Genomic DNA, 25,084 nt, shown 5'->3' on the forward strand with positions numbered 1-25,084 from the left:
AGTGGGCCCCCCCTGCTTGCTCAGGATCACAGCACTTGCAAAGTTGAAATACTGTGCAGTGAGATGGAAGATGGGGACGACGAGGAGTCCAGACAAGTACAGGGATTCCCTAGCGAGGAGACTTATTTGATTGTTTTCAATGTTGGGACAGCAATTTTTGGGGAGCACTATACTCTGGAGAATGATAGATGGGGCCCACCATACACTGGAACATTCCAAAGGTGGACATCAGACACTGGAGCAGCATTTACAGGGCCCATTATACACTAGAGCATTAGAAATGGGGCCCATTATGTTTGGAGCATTATTTGGGCCCATAAGACAGTGGAGCTTCATCCATGGGGACCAACATATACTGTAGCATTATGTGGAGCTCATCATATACTGTTTCAAACATTATATGGGACCAATGATTCTGTATGGAGAAATAGATGGGCCTCGTCATGAGATGTAAAAAGTGAAGTATTTTTCATTGTACTATACTGCTATTTCTCTGCCGTATCGGAGCATGATGAGTTGTGGTATGTGTTAAAGGGGCGCTCTTTCGCCCAGGGCACATGAAAACCTGCAGCCAGCCCTCCCCCCCACAACTTTAGCCAAATAACCCCCATTTTTCTGTGCGTAACTTGTATTATGAAGTTATTAAGGTTGACAAGCTTAAGTAAGAAGAATTGATGCTTTTGGCATTCAAATGGGCACTGTAGGTGTGTTTCCTGTCCTCCTCTCACTGCCGACTTTTATTCCCCATTGACTTACATTGGGTTTCGTGTTTCGGGACGACCCCGACTTTTCCCTATAATCGGCCGATCTTGCTCGACCCGACTTTTGGAAAAGTCGGGTTTCACGAAACGAAACTCGACCCTAAAAAACCAAAAGTCGCTCAACTCTACCCCTGATGTACCTAAACTGTGGAACCACCCCACAAGTGACCCCATTTTGGAGACTAGACCCCCCAAGGAACTTATCTAGATGTGTGGTGAGCACCTTGAACCCCCAAACGCGTCACAGAAGTTTATAACGCAGAGCCGTGAAAATAAAAAAATATTTTTTTTTCCTCAAAAAAAAGATTTTCATCCAGCAATTTTTTATTTTCACAGGGGTAGCAGTATATATTGGACCCCAAAAGTTGTTGTACAGTTTGTCCTGAGTACGCTGGTGCCCCATATGGGGGGAACCATTGTTTCGGAATGGAAGTAGTGACGTTTTGAAATGCAGACTTTGATGGAATGGTCTGCGGTCGTCGTTACGTTTGCAGAGCCCGTGATGTGCCTAAACAATTGAAACCCCCCACAAGTGACCCCATTTTGGAAACTAGACCTCCCAAGGAACTTATCTAGATGTCTGGTGAGCACTTTGAACCCCCTAGTGCTTCACAGAAGTTTATAACGCAGAGACGTGAAAATTAAAAAAAAAATTTTTACCCCCAAAGTTGTTGTGCAATTTTTCCTGAGTACACTGATACCCCATATGTTGGGGTAAACCACTGTTTGGGCACACGTCGGGGCTTGGAAGGGAGGGAGCACAGTTTAACTTTTTGAACGCAAAATTGGCTGGAATCAATGGTTGCACCATGTCGTGTTTGGGGACCCCCTGATGTGCCTAAACAGTGGAAACCCCTCAATTCTAACTTTAACCCTAACCCCAACACACCCCTAACCACCGCACTAACCACAACACATCCCTAACCCCAACACACCCCTAACCACAGCCCTAACCCCAACACATCTCTAACCCTAATCCCAACCCTAACCCCAACACACCCCTAACCCTAATCCCAACCCTAACCATAACCCTAACCACAAGCCTAACCCTAATTCCAACCCTAACCCTAATTCCAACCCTAACCCTAATTCTAACCCTAACCCTCTTTCCAACCCTAACCCTCTTTCCAACCCTAATCCTCTTTCCAACCCTAACCCTCTTTCCAACCCTAACCTTAACCCTCTTTCCAACCCTAACCCTAACCTTCTTTCCAACCCTAACCCTAACCCTAATGGAAAAATAAAAATAATTTCTTTATTTTATCAGTTGATCCTGCCTATGGGGGTGACAAACGGGGGGTTTATTTACATTTCATTCTATTTTGATCACTGTGAAAGTGTTCAAAATGAATGAATGGAAATTGGAGCCGGCGTGCGCCCGGCATTTTCCAATATGGCAGCGCCCATGGTCCGGGACCGCGGGACACCGGGAGCCATAACGGCACTTGGTGAGTACCGGGAGGTGGGAGGGGGGGCAATCGGAAGCCGGGGGGAGCGGAGGGAAGGCGGAGGGGGGAGATGATGACAGCGGCGGCACATAGCTGCTGTCTTCAGTGGCGGGGGGCAGATCGCCCTCGTTAACGGGTGGGGGGGTCGGATCGCTGTCACCAGCCATCTCCAATGCTACAGCAGCGTCGGACATGGCTGGATTGTAATATTTCATCAATTTTCATTGATGAAATATTACTATCGCTCTGATTGGCTGTTTCACTTTTAACAGCCAATCAGAGCGATCGAAGTCCCGTGGGGGCGAAGCCACGCCCCCTATGCTGAAGAACAAAGCCCCCTGTATCTGCGGGTCGGGTGACCTTTCAGTGACCTAGGTCACACGACCCGCAGAGGGACTTTAAAGTCATGGCGCCACATAGGCGTCACTGGTCAGATTTGCACCAGTTTTCATGACGCCTATGTGGCGTCATTGGTCATGAAGGGGTTAATGGATGTGCCATTTCTACAGTGGTTGATGGCTGATATTGGCAGCTTGGGGGGGGCAATATCTATAACCCCAACCCAGGCTATTAATATCAACAGACAGCTATCTGTTTAGCCTTTGCTTTTTTGAATTTATAGGAGGACCCTACATAACTCTTTTTTCTGAGGTCCCACGTAAATTCACCTGTAAAGACTGAACAAACAGCTGTGAGTTATTAATAGCCTGGGAACCTTTGGGAATATTGCGCCTTTTCCCAGATTATCAACATCATTCTCCAGACATGGGCTTTTCCTCTGCTGGTTATGAAAATTGTGTGAGAGCCCAGGCTATTTTTTTATTTAATTCTTTATTTTAAGCAGGATGTGCAAAGTGGGTGCTGAATACAACTCCCATCACTGTCGCTCTGATCTTAGTGTGACCATGAGACAATAATTAAAGCTGCCTTCAGCCTCCAGCACCTGGGATCAGCGCAAATTGTACTGCTTTGCCCACACATTGGTATGTGTCATAGGAACACACAGATAGTACACAGACCAGAAAGATGGATACATGAACAGCAAACAAACATAGTGATGTCACATTGATCTCACATACATACATAAATATCGCACATGGACAAGGACCATGGATCTCACCAGTACTGGTTTTTACTGTACTGGAATCAGGAGAATGTGTGAAGAAGGCCTTAACATAAGTCTATGAGAGCTTAATCCTGGGTTTCACAGACTTGTGTTGAGAAGAAACTTCAATCAAACACTGGAGCGATGCAACCATTCACAACTTTGGTCACATGGTGCTAAACACCGAACACTGACTTCTCCTGGAAGCCTGTTGCAATGTTTGGAGTTCCGGGGAAAGTTTGAGACAGAGGAAAGAGGGTTGAAATAAAGATTGAGTCAGTTACCAGAACCCAAACTTCCATGGGTCGCTTTTCCCTAGGCCCTAACTTTATCAACCTCCTATCAAAGATTTATCATTACTTCACACCTATATATATACAGTATATATATATATCAATGCTACCAAAACTACTACTACTACCAATACTACTACTATTATCACCGTTTCTACTATTATGACTACCAATACTACTTGTACTATTACTACCAATACTACTACTGTTACCATCAATACTACTAGTACTAATACTATGAAGGATAGAAGCAGCACGGTAACACTAAGCACAGTAGTCCAGCTTATGCAAGGTAGATAAATCTCCTAGGGGCACAATGTAAACAACATTATCTGGGTAAAGATAAGTATAGCAAAAATCCTATTTGAAATGTGATGTTGATAAATCAGTGTGAGACTGGGTTACCCTGGACATATTCTCTATGATAAAGTGCAAAACAAATCACTCGTATTGGGAATAATCAATATAACCAATTTATAAAGTGCAAGTGCATTAAATTCAATATGGAGACCTGAACAGGAAAGAAGTTAAGTTTTTGGCCTGGGTAAAGCAGTCTCAGTTGATTCTATGGAGAATCACATTATTTTATATCTTAGTTCAATAGTAGATAGATGCCATTAACCTCTTTCTGACATCAGACATACTATTCCGTCCATGTGACCTGGCACAATTTGACCATGGATGGAATAGTATGCCCAAGCAATCGGCCGTGCTCACAGGGGAATCACGGCCGATCATGGCCAGGTGTCAGCTGGTTCTGACACCTGACATCCGGCACTAGGTGCCAGGAGTGGTGACAGACTGCTCCCGGCACTTTAAGCCCCAAAATACTGTGATCTAACAAGATCACGGCATTCGGGAGCTGGCACAGGGGCTGACAGCCCCTCTGCCTTTGGATCAGAGACCCCACGGACCTATGACAACATCCAGGTCACCAGAGATAAGTAAACTTGCTGATCATGTGCAGTGCATGATCAGCAAGTCTCTCTCTGTCAGTGCAGCGCTGACAGCTTATATGGCAAGCAGATACTGCTTCATCTGCATTTCATAGAAGCGATCAGCCTGCAAAAAATGATTGTCCCATAGTGGGACTAAGTAAAAAAGTTAGGGAAAAGTAAAAATTGTTTTTAAATAATTGTAAAAATGCAAAAAAAAAAATCAAAAATAATACTAAAAAAATATATATTCTATCTCTAAATAAATATTTGAATAAAAAAAACAATAAAAGTACACATATTTGGTATCGCCGTGTCCGCATCGATACGTCCTATTAAACTGTCCATTAGTTAACCCCTTTAGTGAACACCTTAAAAAAAGGCAAAAAACAACGATTACTGCCAAACAAAAAGTGGAATAACACGCAATCAAAAAAATGGATATAAATAATCATGGTAACATTGAAAATGTCATCTTGTCCCACAAAAAACAAGATGTCATACAGCTCCATCAGTTGAAAAATAAAAAAGTTATAGCTCTCAGAATAAAGTGATGAAAAAATAATCATTTTTTCTATCAAATTTATTGTATAAAAGCACCAAAACGTAAAAAAATATAAATGAGGTACTTTGTCATCGTACTGACCCGAAGAGTAAAACTGCTTTATCAATTTTACCGCACATGGAAAGGTATTATACCCCCCAAAGAGAAATTTATGAATTGCAGGTTTTTGCTCATTCTGTCTCCCAAAAATCAGAATAGAAAACGATCAAAAAATATTATGTGCCCAAACATGGTATCAATAAAAACGTCTGCTCGTCCTGCAAAAAATAAGACCTCATATGACTCTGTGGGCCAAAATCTGGAAAAATTATAGCTCTCAAAATAAGGTGATGCAAAAACTATATTTTGCAATAAAAAGTGTCTTTTAGCGTGTGACAGCAGCAAAACATAAAAATATTAGTTTTCAACCTGGAGGGTGCCAAGATGCGACCATCCACGCTGAGAACCACTGGTGACTGAGCTGCTGGGAATACAGCGTCAGTTACCGGGGGTGACTGAGCTGCGGTGAGATTCCCAGTAGCACTGTGAGTACTCACGGCTTACGGTGCTAGCGAATATCACACTGAAGTCACTGCAGTTACATCCGGTCACTGGGCTCTGTTCCCAGCAGGGCTGAGCTGCGGTGAGATCCGGGGTCACTTATAAAATTCACACACCAGGAAACAGTAGATTAGTTCCAAAAAGGGAGCACTTGTTGGGCATTGCCACTGATAAGGCACATCTTGATAAGTTCCTTGTGGGTTCTAGTTTCCAAAATGGAGTCACTTGTGGGGGTTTCCACTGTTTAGGCACATCACAGGCTCTCCAATCGTGACATGATGCCCGCAGACCATTCCATCAAAGTCTACATTCCAAAACGTCCCTACTTCCCTTCCGAGCTCTGCCATGCGCCCAGACAGTAGTTTTCTCCCACATATGGGGTACCAGCATACTCAGGACAAATTGGACAACAACCTTTGTGGTCCAATTTCTCCTGTTACCTTTGGGAAAATAAAAAAATGGGGGCTAAAAAATCATTTTTGTGGAAACACGGTCAGGTATTATAAATTTTAGTGAAACACTTGTGGGTTCAAACTTCTTACCACACATCTAGATAAGTTCCTTAGGGGGTCTAGTTTCCAAAATAGGGTCCCTTGTGGGGGATTTCCACTGTTTAGGAACATCTGGGGCTGTCTAAAAGCGACAAGGCGTCCGATCTCAATTCCAGCCAATTTTGCGTTGAAAAAGTCAAACGGTGATCCTTCCCTTCCGAGCTCTGCCATGCGCCAAAACAGTGGTTTACCCATACATATGGGGTATCAGCATACTCAGTACAAATTGCACAATAACTTTTGGGGTCCAATTTCTCTTGTGACCCTTGGGAAAATAAAAAATTGAGGGTAAAATGATCATTTTTGTGGAAAAAACATGATTTTTTTTTAATTTTATGGCTCTATGTTATAAACTTCTGTGAAGCCCTTGGTGGCTCAAAGTGCTCACCACACATCTAGATAAGTTCCTTGGGAGGTCTAGTTTCCAAAATTGTTTCATTTGTGGGGGGAGATCCACTGTTTAGGCACATCAGGGGCTCTCCAAAGTGACATAGCGTTTGATCTCAATTCCAGCCAATTTTGCATTGAAAAGTCAAACAGCGTTCCTTCCCTTCCGAGCTCTGCCATGCGCCCAAACAGTGTTCCCCCCATATTGGGTATCAGCGCACTCAGGACAAATTGGACAATAAGTTTTGGGGTCCAATTTCTCCTGTTACCCTTGAGAAAATAAAAAAAATTGGATCTGAAATAAATTTTTTGTGAAAAAAGTTAAATGTTGATTTTTTCTTAAACATTCATTCTGATGAAGCACCAGAAAGCTTAATAAACATTTTGAATGTGGTTTTGAGCACCTTGAGGGGTGCAGTTTTTAGAATGGTGTCACTTTTGGGTATTTTCTATCATATAGACCCCTTAAAGTAACTTCAGATCTGGTGTGGTCCCTAAAGAAAAATGGGGTTGTAAAAATGAGAAATCGCTGTTTAACTTTTATCCCTTATAGCTTCCTAACAAAAAAGGTTCCAAAATTGTGCTGATGTAAAGTAGATATGTGGTAAATGTTACTTATTAAGTATTTTGTGTGAAATATCTGTGTGATTTAAGAGCATGAAAATTTAAATTTAGAAAATTGTGACATTTTGAAAATTTTTGCCAAATTTCCATTTTTTTAAAAAATAAATTCAAGTAATATCAAATAAATTTTACCACTATCATGAAGTACAATATGTCATGCGAACTGAATTTCAGAATCACTGGGATCCATGGAAGCGTTCCAGAATTATTACCCGATAAAGGGACAGTGGTCAGAATTTTAAAGATTGGCCTGTTCATTAACATGCAAACCATCCTTTGGGGTAAAGGGGTTAAAAGTCTGAAATCCCAATAGAAAGGAAAAGAAGTAAGGGAAGGAGGTTTAGCCCTAACCGCATACAGAATGTACTTACAAAGTGACTGGTGACTTGGTTGTGTGTGCAGCGCACTACCACACCAACAACGCCATTTTGCCTATGCTTTTTCAAAAAAGGTATTGGTACTATTACTACCAATATTACTACTATTACCACCAATACTACTAGCACTATTAATACCATACTACTACTGTTACCAACAATACTACTACAGTACTACATCTACTATTACTACGATTACTACTACTATCTATACTACTATTACTACCAGTATTATTACTGTTACCACCAATACTACTATTACTACAAATACTACTAATTCTATTACCATCAATACTAATACTGCTACCACCAATAATATTACTATTATTACTATCAACACTACTACTATTACTATTGTTGCTACCAATATCGCTACTACTGTTACTACCAATACTACTACTATTATTAATGCCAATACTACTACCAGTACTACTACTACTATCACCATTACTAATGCTATTACTAACAATACTACTACTAATTAGTATTACCGATATTACTGTTACCATCAATACTACTACTATTATTACTACTAGTGATGAGCAAATAGCATTGATGCTCGGGTTTTCCCGAGCATGCTCGGGTGTCCTCCGAGTATTTTGGCATGCTCAGACATTTAGTTTTTGTCATCTCAGCAGCATGATTTGCGACTGTTAGACAGATTGATTACATGTGAGGAATGCCTGTTAGGGAATTCCCACATGTATTCAGCTTGCCCAGGAGCCGTAAATCATGCAGTAGAGACAACGAAAGCTAAATCTCAGAGCACATCAAAATACTCGGAGACCACCTGAGCATGCTCGGGGAAACACAAACAACGAGTATACTCACTCATCACTAATTACTACCAAAAGTACTACTTTTACTACTAATACTACTACCAATATTACCACCAACATAACTATTATTACTAGTCAAAAAAGAAAAATTTCATAGGAAATTAATAAAGATTTGTTTTCAGTACAAATACACAGATAGTAAAACACAATTAAAAACGTTAAAACTAAAAAGGGTAACTGCAGAGACTGATGAAAGTGGTAATTATACAGCAGATTTCAATGCTCTTCAAATAATGTGCTCAACAGCAGCATACATAAATCCAAAATAAAAAATATGCAAAAGTAAGAGATATTATGGCCCACACAAAGAAATGTATACCGGTGGATCAGAACTATGTGAAAAACACAACTGAAAGCTGTCAGGGGACATAAAGTAACTCCCCATAATGGTAAAATGTTAAACAGTATACAAATTAATACAACTGAATGAAAACAATACAAAATAGTTAATCAAAAAGGCTTTGAAATATTTAATGTTAAGATCTTAGAGTATCCCTGATAGTGTCACATAGTATAAAATGAATAAAGTACTAGTGCAATAAACATAATATTGGCAAATTGCTGGGGCAAACAAAGGCACATAAATGTCAGGTGCTGAGTAAACATATACAACCCCTGGCAACAGTTTTGGAATCACCGGCCTTGGAGGATGTTCATTCAGTTGTTTAATTTTGAAGAAAAAAAGCAGATCACAGACAAGGCACAAAACTAAAGTCATTTCAAATGGCAACTTTCTGGCTTTAAGAAACACTAAAAGAAATCAAGAACAAAAAATGTGATAGTCAGTAATGGTTACTTTTTTAAACCAAGCATAGGGGAAAAATTATGGAATCACTCAATTCTGGGGGAAAAAATTATGGAATCACCCTGTAAATTTTCATTCCCAAAACTAACACCTACATCAAGTTAGATCTGCTCGTTAGTCTGCATCTGAAAAGGAGTGATCACACTTTGGAGAGCTGTTGCACCAAGTAGACTGACATGAATCATGGCTCCAACACGAGAGATGTCAATGGAAACAAAGGAGAGGAATATCAACCTCTTAAAAGAGGGTAAATCATCACGCAATGTTGCAAAATATGTTGGTTGATCACAGTCAGCTGTGTCTAAAATCTGGACCAAATGCAAACAACATGAGAAGGTTGTTAAAGGCAAACATACTGGTAGACCAAGGAAGACATCAAAGTGTCAAGACCGGAAACTTAAAGCAATATGTCTCCAGAACAAGAAACGCACAACAAAACAAATGAGGACCAAATGGGAAGAAACTGACGTCAATGTCTGTGACTGAACTATAAGAAACCGCCTAAAGGAAATGGGATTTACACACAGAAAAGATAAATGAAAGCCAATATTAACACCTAAACAGAAAAAAAAACAAGGTTACAATGGGCTAAGGAAAAGCAATTGTGGACTGTGGATGACTGGATGAAAGTCATATTCAGTGATGAATTGCGAATCTGCATTGGGCAAGGTGATGATGCTGGAACTTTTGTTTGGTGCCGTTCCAATGAGATTTATAAAAATGACTGCCCGAAGAGAACTTGCAAATTTCCACAGTCATTGATGATATGGGGCTGCATGTCAGGTAAAGGCACTAGGGAGATGGCTGTCATTACATGTTCAATAAATGCACAAGTTTATGTTGATATTTTGGACACTTTTCTTATCCCATCAATTGAAAGGATGTTTGGGGATGATGAAATCATTTCTCAAGATGATAATGCATCCTGCCATAGAGCAAAAACTGTGAAAGCATTCCTTGAAAAAAGACACAAAGGTCAATGTCATGGCCTGCAAATAGTCCGGATCTCAAACCAATTGAAAATCTTTGGTGGAAGTGGAAGAAAATGGTCCATGACAAGGCTCCAACCTGCAAAACTGATCTGGCAACAGCAATCAGAGAAAGTTGGAGCCAGATTGATGAAGAGTACTGTTTGACACTCATTAAGTTCATGCCTCAGAGACTGCAAGCTGTTATAAAAGCCAGAGGTGGTGCAACAAAATACTAGTGATGTGTTGGAGTCTTTTTTTGTTGGTTTGTTTTTCATGATTCCATAACTTTTTCCCTCAGAATTGAGTGATTCCATAATTTTTCCCCTATGCTTGGTTTAAAAAAGTAACCATTACTGACTACCACATTTTTTGTTCTTGATTTCTTTTAGTGTTTCTTAAAGCCAGAAAGTTGCCATTTGAATTGACTTTAGTTTTGTGCCATGTCTGTGATCTGCTTTTTTTCTACAAAATTAAACAACTGAATGAACATCCTCCAAGGCCGGTGATTCCATATTTTTTGCCAGGGGTTGTACAAAGAAAACACATTAGGAGGTAAGTAAACTCGTCTGAGTTTCTTGCATGTGTGATCCCGGCCATAATTACAATATATTGAGGACATCTACTTTCTCTTCCAGTAGTAGAGAACAGCAATTTACCACACCCAACATATCACTTGTGAAGCTGAAGGGGACGTGTAATATGCCACCTGTAAATGCAAATTGATCTACATCGGGCTGACAACCAGGAGATTAAAAACTCGTGTTTGTGAACACATTCCAGACATTATCAATGCCCAAACAATTAAAGACACAACACAGCTGAAATCTACACCACGGCACTTCAGAACTGTCCAGAATTGTGATCATACCCTGTTGCGTGTGTCCGGCATTGACAGAATTTTGAATAATTTGAAGAGTGGACACCTAAGAGGAGCCTATGTTAACTTGAAACAAACAATATTTGGAAGTTAAAAACGGTACGTCCAAATGTATTAAATGACGTGTTAAGCTTTGCACCGTCTTTTTTATGAATGTAATAATTTTATTTTATTATGTAATTATCATGTGTTATTTTGCATGGAACCCACTTCATGTGATGATCTGTATACTGTTTAACATTTTAGATTTATTTTATATTTGTATATGCTGTTGAGCACATTATTTGAAGGGCACAGAAATCTGCTGTACAATTACCACTTTCATCAGTCTCTGCAGTCAACCTTTTTGGCTCTTTAATCGTATTTTATTGTCTGGAATTTGTACTGAATAAAATTTATTATTGTTTTCCCATGGAGCTTTTCTTTATTGGCATGTTTGCTGTGTTATCTAACTCCTAGTTATTACTATTTTTTGGATTTCATTAGATTAAATATAGTACCATTGCTGCCAATACTACTACTACTATTACCAATACTACTACTATTACTACCAATACTACTACTAATACTACCAATACTACAGGGTGGGCCATTTGTAAGGTTAGACCTGGGTGGGCAATTTATATGGATACACCTAAATTAAATGGGAGTGGTTGGTGATATCAACTTCCTGTTTGTGGCATATTAGTATATGGGAGGGGGAAAACTTTTCAAGATGGCTGGTGACCATGGTGGCCATTTTGAAGTCAGCCCACCCAGGTGTATCCATACAAATGACCACCCAGTACTACTAACAATACTACTACAAATACTTCTACTATTACTTCCAATACTACTACTACTACTACTACTAACAATACTACTATTATTACTACCACTACTATTATTACCAATACTGCTATTACTACTAATATTGCTAGTATTATTACTACCAATATTAATTACTACTACTAAAACAAATACTACTATTGCTACCATATTGCTAACAATACTACTATTATTCCTGCCAATATTATTACTATTACTACCAATAATGCTGCTACTATTACTACTAATTTACTTGCTACTACTATTACTGCTAATACAACTACTATTATTACTACCAATACTACTAATGCTGCCACTATTACTACTATTATTATTATTATGCATTTATATAGCGCCATTTATTTCATGGAGCTTTACATGTGAAAAGGGGAAATATAGACAAGTATAATAAACAACATGTGTAAGACAAGGGACACACAAGTACATAAGGAGAGGGGACCCTGCCCGCGAGGGTTCACAGTCTACAGGGATGGGTGAGAATACAGTAGGAGAGGGTAGAGCAGGTCGTGCAGTGCTTCAGTAGACCGAGGATCATTGCAGGCTGTAGGCTTATTGGAACAGGTGGGTCTTCAGGTTCTTCTTGAAGTTTTCCGTTGATGGTGAGAGTCTGATGTGTTGCGGCAGAGAGTTCAAGAGTATGGGAGAAGTCTTGTATGTGGTTGTGGGAAGAAGAGATAAGGGGGGAGTGGAGAAGGAGATCTTGAGATGATCGAAGGTTGCGTCTGAGTAGGTACCTAGAGACCATGTCACAGATGTATGGAGGAGACAGGTTGTGGATGGCTTTGTATGTCATGGTTAGGGTTTTGAATTGGAGCCTCTGGGAAATAGGAAGCCAGTGAAGGGCCTGGCATAGGGGGGAGGCTGGGGAATAGCGGGGAGAGAGGTGGATTAGTCGGGCAGCAGAGTGTAGGATGGACTGGAGCGGAGCCAGAGTGCTAGAGGGGAGGCCAGAGAGTAGGAGGTTGCAGTAGTCGAGGCAGGAGATGATAAGAGCATGCACTAGTGTTTTTGTGGTTTCGTTGTTGAGGAATGAGCGGATCTGGGAAATATTTTGAGTTTGAGGTGGCAGGAGGAGGCGAGGGCTTGGATATGTGGCTTGAAAGAGCGCAGAGTCAAGGATCACCCCAAGACACTGAGCGTGTGGGACTGGGGAAAGAAAGCAGCCATTGACATTGATGGATAGGTCTGGTGGAGGGGTAGATTGAGATGGGGAAAGATGATGAATTCTGTTTTGTCCATGTTCAGTTTGAGAAAGCGAGCAGAGAAGAAGGCTGAGATAGCAGCCAGACATTGTGGGATTTCAGTCAGTAAGGAGGCGAGGTTGGGTCCAGATAGGTAGATCTGCGTGTCATCAGCATAGAGGTGAAACTGCAAACCATAGGATTCTATGAGCTGTCCCAAGCCAAAGTTGTAGATGGAGAATAGTAGGGGTCCTAGGACAGAGCCTTGAGGAACACCAACAGACAGGGGGTGAGGTGAGGAGGTGGTGTGTGAGAGGGAGTCACTAAATGTTTGGTCTGTTAGGTATGATGAGATCAGGGATAGGGCCAAGTCTATGATGCCAAGAGATGAGAGAGTCTGTAGCAGGAGGGAATGGTCTACGGTGTCGAAGGCAGAGGACAGGTCCAGGAGAAGGAGGACAGAGTAGTGTCGCTTGCTCTTGGCGGTTAGTAAGTCATTAGTGACTTTAGTTAGGTCAGTTTCAATTGAGTGATGCAGTCGGAAGCCAGATTGTAACCGGTCAAAGAGGGAACAGGAGGAGAGGTGGGAGGACAGTTCAAGATATACATGCTGTTCCAGTAGTTTTGAGGCATAAGGGAGAAGAGATATCGGGTGATAGTTAGACACAGAGGATGGATCAAGGCAGGGCTTTTTGAAGATGGGTGTGATTGAGGCATGTTTGAAGGATGAGAGAAAGACACCATTTGTAAGTGAAAGGTTGAAGAGGTGTGTTAGAGATGGGATGAAGACTGAGTTAGGGATGGGGTGAGACGGGAGTGGGTCGAGGGCACAAGTGGTGAGGTGTGATCTTGACAGAAGGGTGAAGAGCTGATCTTCTGTCATGGTGGAGAAGCTGGCTTTTTCAGAACAGGGCTGAGCATCTAAGAGGGGCATTGGGGGCTGCGGGCCAAAGTTTTGTCTGATCTTGTCGATCTTCTGCTTAAAGAAGGAGGCAAAGTCTTCAGTAGAAATGAGAGGAGGGGGAGGAGGTGCTGTGGGACGGAGTAGAAAATTGAAAGTGTTGAAGAGTTGTTTAGGGTTGTGAGACAGGGAGGATATGAGAGATTTTGAAGTAAGTTTGTTTAGCGGCAGAGAGCGTGGACTTAAAGCTGGCAAGGGACTGCTTGTATGCGCTGAAGAGCTCAGTAGAACTATTATTTTTACTACCAATAGTACTACTACAAATAGTATTACTACCAATACTACTATTACCACTAATACTACTACTATTATTACTTCCAACAATACTACCACTACTTTTACTACCAATGCTACTACTATTACCACCAATAATATTACTATTACTACCAATACTACTACACTATTACCTCCAATGCTACTATTACTACTTCTTTTATGATTACTACAACTACTACTACCAATATAAATATTAGTAAAGTTATCATACACCTACTAAAAATACTACTATTATCATCATTACTACTACTAGCAAAACTGTTAATAATGCCAAATATTATCAGTATTACTAGTACTACTACAAATGCTATTATTAATCTAATGGTAACACATATCAAAATCATTATTATTTTTTCTGGGCAAGATAATATTGATAGACTTGCTGTAAATAATAAGTTATACAATGTGCTGATATACTTGTGTTAGGTGAGGTGCGCTGATCCTCTGCTTCCCCTTCTATTTCTACGTATTGGCTTTTTGCTTCCATTCCTGTGCTCAACAATGGACAGTGTGTAACAGTTATTACAATAGATCAGTCAGCCACGTTTCTATGTGAAAGACTATCCTGTCTAGAGCACTAGACCAAAAAGCCAAGCTGCCTGGACCCAGGATGGATTGTCTTCCATAGGATCAAGGCACGCGGACTACATTAGTTATTTACCTTAATATTTACAGCTAATTTTATTCCTGAAAAAATTCCCTTAATTATAATAACAACAGTGAAATCCTATCCTAGGTGCACATTCTCGATTGATTAATAGTATCGTAACTGTGACACATATACAGTATGATGATGATAATTTTATATTTGATACATTTATTATGTTACTTTTATTTCCAAATAATATCGCTCTGCTGTTCAGGATCGGAGAAAAGTGCGGCTCACTGGCACTGTAAGGGAAATACTGTCTATTGCGTGACAAGTACAGCAGCCAGTTTTCGAGTCTGGAAAATAAAGCTGCAGAGATGTCTTGGCAATGTGACATCTGTTGGCAATTATGCCATTATCATCCTTTATAACGCTCCAGCTTCCTGCTCTTCCTGTTTCCTGTTGCTTGTCTGTTGTTTACTTCTATGCGCGGAGCATGTATTATTTGGATAATTCACTAGCGTGTGACTTTCTCTTCGCTTGAACATTGTCTTGCTCCCTTCCACAAGCTATTATAGTTTCATTTTACTATAGATTGATCCCATGGCTCCTGACCACTGATTGTTTCCTATTTCTCTGACCAGTGGGCCTGACGCGATTCTACTTGTTGGCTTCCGTCTTCCTGACTGTGCTTATTACTCCTGCTGCAGTAATCAGCGCTCGCCATGATCTGCGTCCATCGTTTCAATAGCTGCAGATAAAGGCACAGAGAGAATTGCTTCTGACAAAAATACAGCGTGATCCCAAGGGTTTATACTCCAGGCAAACAAAGCATTAGGAAGGTGACAATCAGCAGGGATAAAACAGGGCACTCTACAATGACAGAGGACTTTATAAACTATATTAGTAATGATGACATAAATTTTAAAGGAGTTTTCCACTTTTAGACAAATGGACTCTAAACATTTCGTGCTTTGTAAAATAAAACAATCGGGTAGTAAACAACACAGGAATCCTATTCAAGTGCGCGTCGGTGCGGCAGTTTACTCTCAACACATTTCAAAGTATTCTTACTTCTTCAGGAGCATCCATATAAATTAGTAGAAGTTAACGTGGTATTCCCATCTCCAAACTGTCCAAATACTATGTTGAATATGCCAACCAGTGGGGCTACAGCAGCTGGGAATCATGTATAAAACTTTTTCAGCATTGTGTCTGACAAAACCACATCAGGGGAGCGGTACCGCCTTTTCACTTACAGTAGATTGTAATAGGGATAAAACCCTATTGCACTTTTATTGTTTCCCCCAGTCATTTTCTAAAATCAGAAATTAAAGTTCCTCCCTGTGATCCCCTCTTTAAAGGGGTTGTCCAGGCTTGGGATACAAGTTTGCAGTTACTCTATGTGACTGCAGACTTCTGAATTCTCACAATGGGCACACTGCACTCTTTCAGGATTCTTCAATGCTGGAATCAGGAGCTGGTGTTCATGTGACTGCAAGAATGTGATTTGCTTACTTCCTGTCACATTCCAACTAGACGTGTACTGCCTCCTTCATTACACTTGCATTGTTACATCTGATACACTAGGAGGTAATTCAACCATGAAAAAAAGGGGGAGTTCACATCCAAAATTATCATAAAATGTAAAGTTTATTAGCCATATAGATAACACAAAAATAGTACTGACATAAAGATACAATGAAGATCTAATAATTTACACTGCCAATGTCCTGACAAACTTAATAATAAAGTGCTAAGTGCTTCATGGGTAAAATTATTGGGATTCAGTAATTCATGGGGATAACAAACAGGTGCACATCCTAAGAACGAACCCCATTACCCAATGCAATAGTGCTTACCCATCATAAGATACAGTCAGGACACGTGCAGCACCGTCACCGACGCGCGTTTCACCTCTTTCTCAAGGTGCACCTATATGACTAATAAACTTTATATTTTATGATAATTTTGGATGTGAACTCCCCCTCATGTTTGATATGCTATTTTGGAGTGTCCATGTAGGATTTTTGTTGGGACATAACTACAGAGTCTATTATCTCTTTGGTGTCTCTATGATACTGTTCTCTATGGTTTTGTTTCATACACTAGGAGGTAAACAGAAGTATTCCATTTCTCCGTTAAACCTTTAAAATAGTGAATTCTAACATTCAGTTAAAAAAAAAACTTTTACTTTTTGTTTCAAAGTAATGTTATATAAACTGCTACTTTTTAAAGGAACTCTAGTCTCCAGGCCTTCCAGATATTACAAGCAAACTGCGGTCTATAATTACCGTAACATTATGTTTATTCATGTTTGAGAAAATACTGCAATTTCCAATAAAAGCTCCACAGGTAGCGTTCGAGAACACTGTTGAGGAAAATGATAATTTATTTTTCCCTACAGTATTTTTGCAAAATCAAAGCACTTATTTAAGGATGCGTAAAAAAAAGAAGAAAAAGCAATGGATTGGATAGAATTAAATCCCTGATGTGTCCGAATGCGCACATGAAGTGCTTAGGATCATTTTACAGAAAATGGAAAATCCTGTACACTGCAGAAGGTTTTCTACAAAATACTCAATGTAAGGAGGAACGTATGGACAACTGCAAAGGATGGTGCCACTTACTACTATATCTTTGGTAAGGGGCTGTGATGGCTTTGAGACATTCTTATCAATGCCGTTACTTCGGGTCATGGTGAATGCCTTAAGCTGGCAACACACATTAGATGGCTGTAGGCTGAAAAGATTGTTCGGCCGACTACCATCTCAGCTGACTCCCCAGAACACAAGAATGCTTTTTCAGACGAATGCTCCTGTGTTCGCTATGAGAAAGCCAATGACTGACACGTAAGCCTGCGGCTAGGTTTATCTCAGGGACAACAATGCAATCGGCAGTCCAAAATCAGACATGTATGATCGACATCTCTTCCAACCATCAGTAGGCCGGCACCATCATACATATCACCTCTGATCAAACTTGTCTATATTGGTGGGTTCAGCCGACTTAAGTCTAACGTGTAAGTCCAGCTTTACTTTAGACTTTACCAATCATCTAGGCCAAACCTCAAGTTAAGCTGTTACATAATAAAGCAAAACATTTGGTGTGATCATAGTCTCATCAAATCTAGGCTATCCTAATGTAAATTATACATTTATCTCATGTCTGCCACCCAGGACTTCCTCTAAGCCAAGGCCTACTGTGCCTATATGTAAATCCAGTTAGGCAACAACACATGTAAATATTGATAGATGCAATGAAAAACATACAATAACTAAAAGCCCAATTGTGACCATAGAGTACATGAAGGTGACATAAATTACTTTACTTTTCTGAGCCACATATATGCTATATACTTCCATAACATTAAGTGGAAAATGAGTAGAAGTCATCCTTACCAATTTTTCAAGACGAGTGTTGTTATCAAGGCTGCAATGACCATAATTAGGGAGACAGTGATGGTAATTATCTGGTGAACTGCTAGACCTGTGCAGAGAAGCAGAGACAGAAGCAAAAGCCATGTGATATATGAGCAAAAGAAACAAACAAAGTCAATAATAAGTAATAAAGTAGCAGGAAATGTGAGTAAAATGTGGAAAAGCTCTGTCGAGGCAACAATAAAATCCCTAAAATGTAGTCTTGTTCATGCTGGTGTTGTAGGCCAATGACATTGTCTGCCCTTTCTCTAATGGATTACTTAGAGCATGTTGGTTCCTATGGAGATCAATTACACCAGGACTACAACTCCCCATTGCAAATTAAATTTATATTTATTAGCAAATTTTACAAACTCTCTACTGTTTGCAAAAAAAGATCAAGCAAGAACAATTTAACACAAGTAACATAACAAGTGATTTCTCCAATTTCAGCACAAAGCACAATTTTTTATTACTCCAGTCTCAGATTTATATACCCCCCGAATAAAATTCATTATTTGCATCTGTGTGCTATAGCTAAAAGATGTCATATACTTAGACTAGCCACGGGGTTGTTAACAGTGACGTTTGATTGCATGTTTGAAAATGCTAAGTCAAGAAAGTGGTCCAAAAAGTCAAGAGAAGGGATCACTGGTTTACACAAAACAAGCAAAACGATTCAAAAAGATATTGCATTTTCCAAACAATACAGTTAGAGGTATAATTCACAAATTCAAACTTATTGGAACCCTGGCTGCACTACTTGGACATGGCAGGAAAAGGAAGCTTTCACCAGTTGCCAGATTCCTGAGGAGGCAAGAGATAAAGAAACAAAACTGCAAAAGAGCTGCACCAACAGGCACTATAAAGTTTCAGTCTGCACATGCTAAGTGCTGAAGGTGCTAAAATGTCAAGCTGTTACCTCCACTGACCCAAAAGAACAAGAAAAGTTGACTCCAATATGCTGAAAACTATATAAATAAGCCACATGAGGCGTGGATTCTGTTTTGCGGAGTGATAAAACCAAACTAGAACCTATAGGGTCTCGGAATCAGAGGTATATCTGGAGGAGGAAGAATGAAGCATACACTGAAAAGAACATCCTGTGTACAATAAAGCATGGTGGTGGTTCGGTGATGCCTACGGTGAAGCATAGTGGTGGCTTGGGGCTTTGCTTTCTCTGGCAGTGAAAACCTGCAGTATATCGAGGACAAGACGGATTTAATCAAGTGTCAGGAAATTCTAGGAAACTGTCATGCCTTCTTTGATTGTAATGGAGCTTGGATGTTTTTGGATTCACAGTATAACCCAAAGTCCTCCAAGGTTTGTTTCACAACAAGTGAGTAAAGCCAGCTCACCTGTTCGTGGCGTGTTGTCAGCACGGACTGCAAGTGGAACACTTCATCAAATCGTGAAGAAAAGAAAAAATAGTCCAGCTGATGCAAAAAGGCTAATTTATTGAAAAGTCCATGATAAGATCGGCATACCGGAGACAGAAGCGGCACCGCAGCTACGCGTTTCGAACACTGTGCGTGTTCTTTGTCAGAGCTGCACAATGACATTTTGAAAGATAAATGTCATTGTGCAGCTCTGACAAAGAACACACACAGTGTTCGAAATGCGTAGCTGCGGTGCCGCTTCTGTCTGCGGTATGCCGATCTTATCATGGACTTTTCAATAAATTAGCCTTTTTGCATTAGCTGGACTATTTTTTCTTTTTTTCACAACAAGTCCTGGAAGATTCTAGAGTGGCTGCCCTAGTCGCCTAACTTGAACCCTATAGAAAATCTTTTTTTGTGGGAATTTGAAGAGTGTAGTTGCAGCAAACTCAAGATTATTAGTGATCTGGAGACCAGTGTCCATGAAGAATAGGCTATGATCCCTCAGAAACATTGCCAGAAGTTGGTGTCTGGTTATGTACCACATTTTCAGCAGGTCATATCAGGTTAAATACTAAAGAGTCAAGAAGCTTGTGATTCAGGGGTGAATCATTTTGAGTTTGTTGTGCTGAGCTATTTACATTATTCTTGTTTGATTGGTTCATTGACATTTCTCTAATAATTACATTTATTACAGCTGCAACAAACCACACACATTCAGTAGTACACTGGGATGTAAAACTCAAAAACATAGAGGATGAAAATTAAAAGCTTGGTCAAAGTTGAGGGCCAATCCTGATATTTATTGAAAAAAAGTCTACAATTCAGGAAGTTTTTCCTTATCGTCAAATATAATTAGGAACCTTTTTATAAGGAAACAAGCATAAAGTGGTTGTCCCATGAACAAAGTACATTTTAATTATTAGATCTTAGATTAAAATATTGTAATAATATATGTTATGTAAGAGCAGTAAAAAGCATATGGCTCAATAGCCTAATTTACCCCCTTCACTCCCGAGGGTGGTTTGCATGTTATTGCCCGGGCCAATTTTTACAATTCTGGCCACTGTCCCTTTATGAAGTAATAACTCTGGAATGCTTGCATAGATCAAGGTGATTCTGACAATGTTTTCTCGTGAGATATTGTACTTCATGTTAGTGGTAAAATTTCATTCATATAACTTGCGTTTATTTGTGAAAAAAATGGAAATTTGGCAAAAATGTTGAAAATTTTGCAATTTTCCAGCTTTGAATATTTATGCCCTTAAATCACAGAGATATGGCACACAAAAAACTTAATAAATAACATTTCCCACATGTTTAATTTATATCAGCACAATTTGGGATCCAAAATTTTTTGTTAGGAAGTTATAAGGGTTAAAAATTATACAGAGATTTCTCATTTTTACAACTCCATTTTATTTTTAGGGACCACATCACATTTGAAGTCACTTTGAGGGGTCTATATGATAGAAAATGCCCAAAAGTGACACCATTCTAAAAACTGCACCCCTCAAGGTGCTCAAAACCACATTCTAGAAGTTTATTAACCCTTCACGTGATTCACAGGAATATTTTGAATGTTTAAAAAAATGAACATTTTACTTTTTTTCACAAAAAAATTGCTTCAGGTCCAATTTTTTGTATTTTACCAATGGTAACAGGGGAAATTGGACTGTAAAAGTTATTGTGCAATTTGTCCTGAGTATGCTGATACCTGATATATGGGGGGAACCACTGTTTCGGCGCATGGCAGTGCTTGGAAGGGAACGAGCCCCGTTTGACTTTTTCAATGCAAAATTGGCTGGAATTGAGATCGGGTGCCATGTCACGATTAGAGAGCCCCTGATGTGCCTAAACAGTGGAAACTGCCCATAAGTGACCCCATTTTGGAAACTAGACCCCCAAGGAACTTATCTAGATATGTGGTGAGAACTTTGAACCCCCAAGGGCTTCACAGAAGTTTATAACATACAGCCGTACAATTAAAAAAATCCTATTTTTCAAAAAAATGATCTTTTCACCCCCAATTTTTATTTTCCCAAGGCTAACAGGACCCCAAAAGTTATTGTGCAATTTGTCCTGAGCACGCTGATACCCCATATGTGGGGGTAAATGACTATCTGTGCGCATGGCAGAGCTCAGAAGGGAAGCAGTGCCAATTGACTTTTTTGGCTGGAATTGAGATCGGACGCCATGTCGCGTTTGGAAAGCCCCTGATGTGCCAAAACAGTGGAAACCCCCCACAAATGACCCCATTTTGGAAAGTAGACTCCCCAAGGAACTTATCTAGATGTGTAGTGAGCACTTTGAACCCCCAAGTGCTTCACAGAAGTGTATAATGCCCGGGAATGAAAACAAAAAAATCATATTTTTTCCACAAACATGATCTTTTAGTCCCCAATTTTTTATTTTACCAAGAGTAACAGGAGAAATTGGACCCCAAAAGTTGTTGTCCAATTTGTCCTGAGTAAGCTGATATCCCATATGTGGGAGAAAACTACTGTATGGGCACACGTCGAGGCTCGGAAGGGAAGTAGTGACGTTTTGGAATGCAGACTTTGATGGAATGGTCTGCAGGTGTCATGTCACGTTTGGAAAGCCCCTGATGAGCCAAAACACTAGAAACCCCCCATAAATGACCCCATTTTGGAAACTAGACACCCCAAGAAACTTATCTAGATGTGTGGTGAGCACTTTGAACCCCCAAGTGCTTCACAGAAGTTTATAAAGTAGAGCCATAAAAATAAAAAATCATATTTTTATCCACAAAAATGATATTTTTGCCCTCAATTTTTTATTTTCCCAAAGGTAACAGGAGAAATTGGACCCCAAAGTTTGTTGTGCAATTTGTCCTGAATAGGCTGATACCCTATATGTGGGGGTAAACCACTGTTTGGGCGCATGGCAGAGCTTGGAAGGGAAGGAGCACCGTTTGACTTTTTGAACGCAGAATTGGCTGGAATTGAGATCAGATGCCATGTTGCATTTGGAGAGCACCTGATGTGCCCAAACAGTGGAAACCCCCCAATTTTAACTTCAATCCTTACCCCAAAACACCCCTAACCTTAATCTCAGCCCTAACTCTAGCCCTAACCCTAAGGGTGTGTGCACACATTGTGGATTCTGCTGTGGATCCGCAGCGGATTTCGCCCTGCAGATCGCAGCAGTTTCTGCTGCGTTGTACAGTATCTTTATGTTCAATGGCAAACGAAAAATGCAGTGCAGATTTTTCCGCGCGGATTTGCTGTGGTTTTAAATCCGCAGCATGTCACTTCTTTGTGCGGAATCCGCAGCAGTTTGACACCTGCTCCATTACCAGGTGTCAAATTGCAAGGGAAAACCGCAGGCTAATCCGAACTAAATCCGAAGGTGAAATGTAGGTCATTTGACCTGCGGATTTAGCCAAAAAAAAAATCTGCAGCAGAATCCACATCATGTGCACACAGCCTTACCTTAGCCCTAACACTAACTTTAGCCCTAACCGTAACCCTAAGCCTAATGGGAAAATGGAAATAAATACATTTTTTTAATTTTATTATTTTTCCCTAACTAAGAGGGTGATAAAGGGGGGTTTGATTTACTATTTATGGCGGGTTTTTATGTTTGGCAGCTGTCGCACGCTAAGGCTACAGGCCCACGTAGCGTTTTAAAATGCACAATGAAAACCGGACTTCTTCCCAGAAATCGCGCGTTTTTTTCCGTGCGATTTCACCGCGATTCAGTTTGCGATTTTGCCGTGATTTTCTCAAGCACTTTCCAAGCGATTTGAAGCATCGCTTGGAAAGTGATTGACTGGTTGGTCACACTCGTCAAACATAGTGTTTGACAAGTGTGAGCAGCTTTTTACTATTGAGGCCGCCTATGCGGCATCAATAGTAAAAGATAAAATGTTAAAAATGATAAAAAAATAAAAAATCAGGGTATATTTACCTTCCGACGTCCCGCGCTGCCATCCCGGGCCTCAGCGTTCCCAGCGATGCCTTGCGAGACCTGTGATGACGTTGGTCTCGCGTTGCTATAGACATCTCGTGAGACCGCTAGAGTCACGCAAGACTACGTCATCACAGGACCTTGCCGCAAGTCATTACTGGGAACGCTGAGGCCCGGGAATGCAGCGCGGGACGTCGGAAGGTAAATATACCCTGATTTTTTATTCTTTTTTTTACAGGGGTATGGTACCCAGGGCCTGGAGCACAGTCTCCTCTCCTCCACACCGTGGGTACCAACCACACATGAGACGCTTAACTTCCCACATGGTGGGCATAGCCACATGCGGGAAGTAAGCGATTCTCATGCATTCCTATGGGTGCGGAATCGCGGCAATTCTTTGCGATTCCGCACAAAAAAATGATCATGCTGCAATTTTTTCCGCGATGCGATTCCGCCGCGGAAAAAAGCGCAGCATTAGCACAGCATGTGCGGAATGCCATAGGAATGCATGGGGTGTGTCATGTACAAGATTTTTAAACGTTTTCGCAGCGTTTTCACACCGAAAATTGCGGCAAAAACGCTTAAAAATCGCATCGTGGGCACACAGCCTAAAAGACGCTTTTTATTGTAAAAAAAAGTTTTTGCATCACCACAGTTTGAGAGCTATAATTTTTCCATATTTTGACCCACCGAGTCATGTGAGGTCTTATTTTTTGCGGGATGAGTTGACGTTTTTATTGGTCCCATTTTTGGGCACGTGACATTTTGTGATCGCTTTTTATTTTGATTTTTGTGATGCAGAATGAACAAAAACCAGCATTTCATGAATTTCTTTTGGGGGATGCGTTTACATCATTCCGCATGTGGTAAAATTGATAAAGCGGTTTTAATCTTCGGGTCAGTACAATTACAGCGATACCTCATTTATGTCTTTTTTTATGTTTTGGCGCTCTTATGCAATGAAAACAATTTTATATAAAAAATAATTATTTTTGCATCGCTTTATTCTGCGAGCGATAACTTTTTTATTTTTTTGCTGATGACACTGTATGGCGACTTGTTTTTTGTGGGACAAGATAACGTATTCAGCGGTACTATGGTTATTTATATTCATCTTTCTGATCACGCGTTATTGCACTTTTTGTTCAGTGGTATGATGATAAAGCATTGTTTTTTGCTTCTTTTTTGAAGGGGTTAACTAGTGGGACAGTTTTATTGGCTGGGTCGTTACGGATGCGGCGATGCTAAATATGTGCATTTTTATTTTTATTTTTTTATTTACAAGAAAAAGAATTTATTGAGGATTTTTTTTATTTATTTGAGGATTTTTTACAAATTATTTTTACAAGTGTTTTTTTTTTTACTTCATTACATTGTCCCGGGGTGGGACATCACTATCTAGTGTCAGATTGCTGATCTGACACTTCACACAGTGCTGTT

At 40.2% G+C, this 25,084-nt stretch overlaps 1 protein-coding gene across 7 annotated transcripts in view; it reads right to left on the minus strand.

Annotated features, from left to right (window-relative positions):
* Positions 1-25,084, minus strand: part of AJAP1 (adherens junctions associated protein 1) — a 542,737-nt gene that overhangs the window by 107,422 nt on the left and 410,231 nt on the right. For all 7 annotated transcript variants that reach the window (XM_073561799.1, XM_073561796.1, XM_073561794.1 and 4 more), the window contains exon 3: positions 18,315-18,402. In XM_073561799.1, the coding sequence (XP_073417900.1) occupies positions 18,315-18,402 (88 nt within the window). The remainder of the gene's footprint in view (positions 1-18,314; positions 18,403-25,084) is intronic.

This window comes from Dendrobates tinctorius, unplaced genomic scaffold (genome assembly GCF_039654945.1).
Source record: "Dendrobates tinctorius isolate UK_male_01 unplaced genomic scaffold, ASM3965494v1 ptg000326l, whole genome shotgun sequence".
Classification (NCBI taxonomy): Eukaryota; Metazoa; Chordata; class Amphibia; order Anura; family Dendrobatidae; genus Dendrobates; species Dendrobates tinctorius.